The sequence below is a fragment of the Ursus maritimus genome, unplaced genomic scaffold, assembly GCF_017311325.1.
Source record: "Ursus maritimus isolate PB19 unplaced genomic scaffold, ASM1731132v1 scaffold_17, whole genome shotgun sequence".
NCBI lineage: Eukaryota > Metazoa > Chordata > Mammalia > Carnivora > Ursidae > Ursus > Ursus maritimus.
The window spans coordinates 23525009-23526229 of NW_024424119.1; the positions used below are offsets into that span (position 1 = coordinate 23525009).

At 64.3% G+C, this 1221-nt stretch overlaps 1 protein-coding gene across 1 annotated transcript; it reads left to right on the forward strand.

The window, feature by feature from the left end:
• Positions 1 to 38: 38 nt before the first annotated feature.
• LOC121103046 (ubiquitin-conjugating enzyme E2 R2-like) lies at positions 39 to 863 on the forward strand. The gene has a single exon (XM_040631393.1). The coding sequence runs from the start codon at positions 321 to 323 to the stop codon at positions 588 to 590; it is 270 nt and encodes an 89-aa protein (XP_040487327.1). The 5' UTR covers positions 39 to 320; the 3' UTR covers positions 591 to 863.
• Positions 864 to 1221: the final 358 nt, after the last annotated feature.

A 1221-nucleotide genomic window follows, 5' to 3' on the forward strand; every position in this document is an offset into this window, starting at 1 on the left:
CCCCCCCCCCCCCCCCGTCAAGTTGAGGCCCCCTCCGGGGGGGGGAGGCCCGGGACCGGGAGCGAATTCCCCTAACTCCCTCAGCCCCTCCCCCCACCTGGCCCGAGTGTGAGGAAAAGGGCCCGGCCCGGCCCGCGTCGTGTGTGAGGAGGACCCGGGCCGGCCCGCGGGCCTTCTGGGGCCTGGTCCGGCCCGCCGGGTGTGTGAAGACAGGGGCCCGGTGCGGCCCGGCGGAGGGCGAGCCGAGGGGAGGGGCCTCGTCCGGCCCGGCCGGTGCGAGAGGACTGGGGCTCCGGCCCGGCGCCGCCGCCGCCGCCGCGATGGCCCAGCAGCAGATGACCAGCTCGCAGAAGGCCCTGATGCTCGAGCTGAAATCCCTGCAGGAGGAGCCGGTGGAGGGCTTCCGGATCACCCTGGTGGATGAGTCCGACCTCTACAACTGGGAGGTTGCCATCTTCGGACCCCCCAACACCCTCTACGAAGGCGGCTACTTCAAGGTACCCCTACCCCCTCCCAGAGCAGGCTTCCCCAGGCGGAGGCCTCCGCTCCCCGCCGCTTGCGGGGCCGAGAGTGTGAGCGCGAGTGTGTAGAGGGGGCTCCTCACCTCGGCAGCCCCCTCCCCCCATCCGTGGAAGCAGGAAGGCCTTGCTCACCAAGTGCCTTTTCTTTGTCATGGGGGGCGGGGGCTGGAGGCCAGACTGCACCGGGAAATAGGAAAGCCTCTCCGGCTAGGGTAGTGGCTACCGGAGGAGGAGGGCTGTCTTTGTTTTGTTTCCCCAGCTGAGGATGTGTGGGAAGAAAGGTGGTCTTTCCTTTCTCGTCTTCCCATCTGAACCATCCCTGCGCCGGCTGGAACTGCCCCAGAGGGCAGAGTGACCTGCACTTAGTGGATTGGACCTTTCTTTTTTGGGGGGTGAGGGTGGGGGAAGGGTTTTAGCCTGTCATTTCAGAGGCTGCCTAGTGACCTGACACTTTGAGGATTTGATGGGCTTCTTGCGCGGTGGTAGTTCCAACTTCCAACTTCGGCATTCCAGTGGGCGGTAGTGACTAGGACCCTAGGGGTGGTAAACAAGGGTGCCTGCATTTCCTTGTCGTTATCTACTTGAGGGAACGCTAATTTAGCCCCCTTTCTGTTCTCATTCTCTGTTTACTTCAGTGGTATTTCCAAATGCCCTTTGTCCTCACCCTGCCACCAACTTTACTGGCTTCCCCCCCCCCCCC

Excerpts from the sequence above, each read along its gene's own strand:
- LOC121103046 (XM_040631393.1), top strand. The coding sequence starts at position 321 with ATGGCCCAGCAGCAGATGACCAGCTCGCAGAAGGCCCTGATGCTCGAG.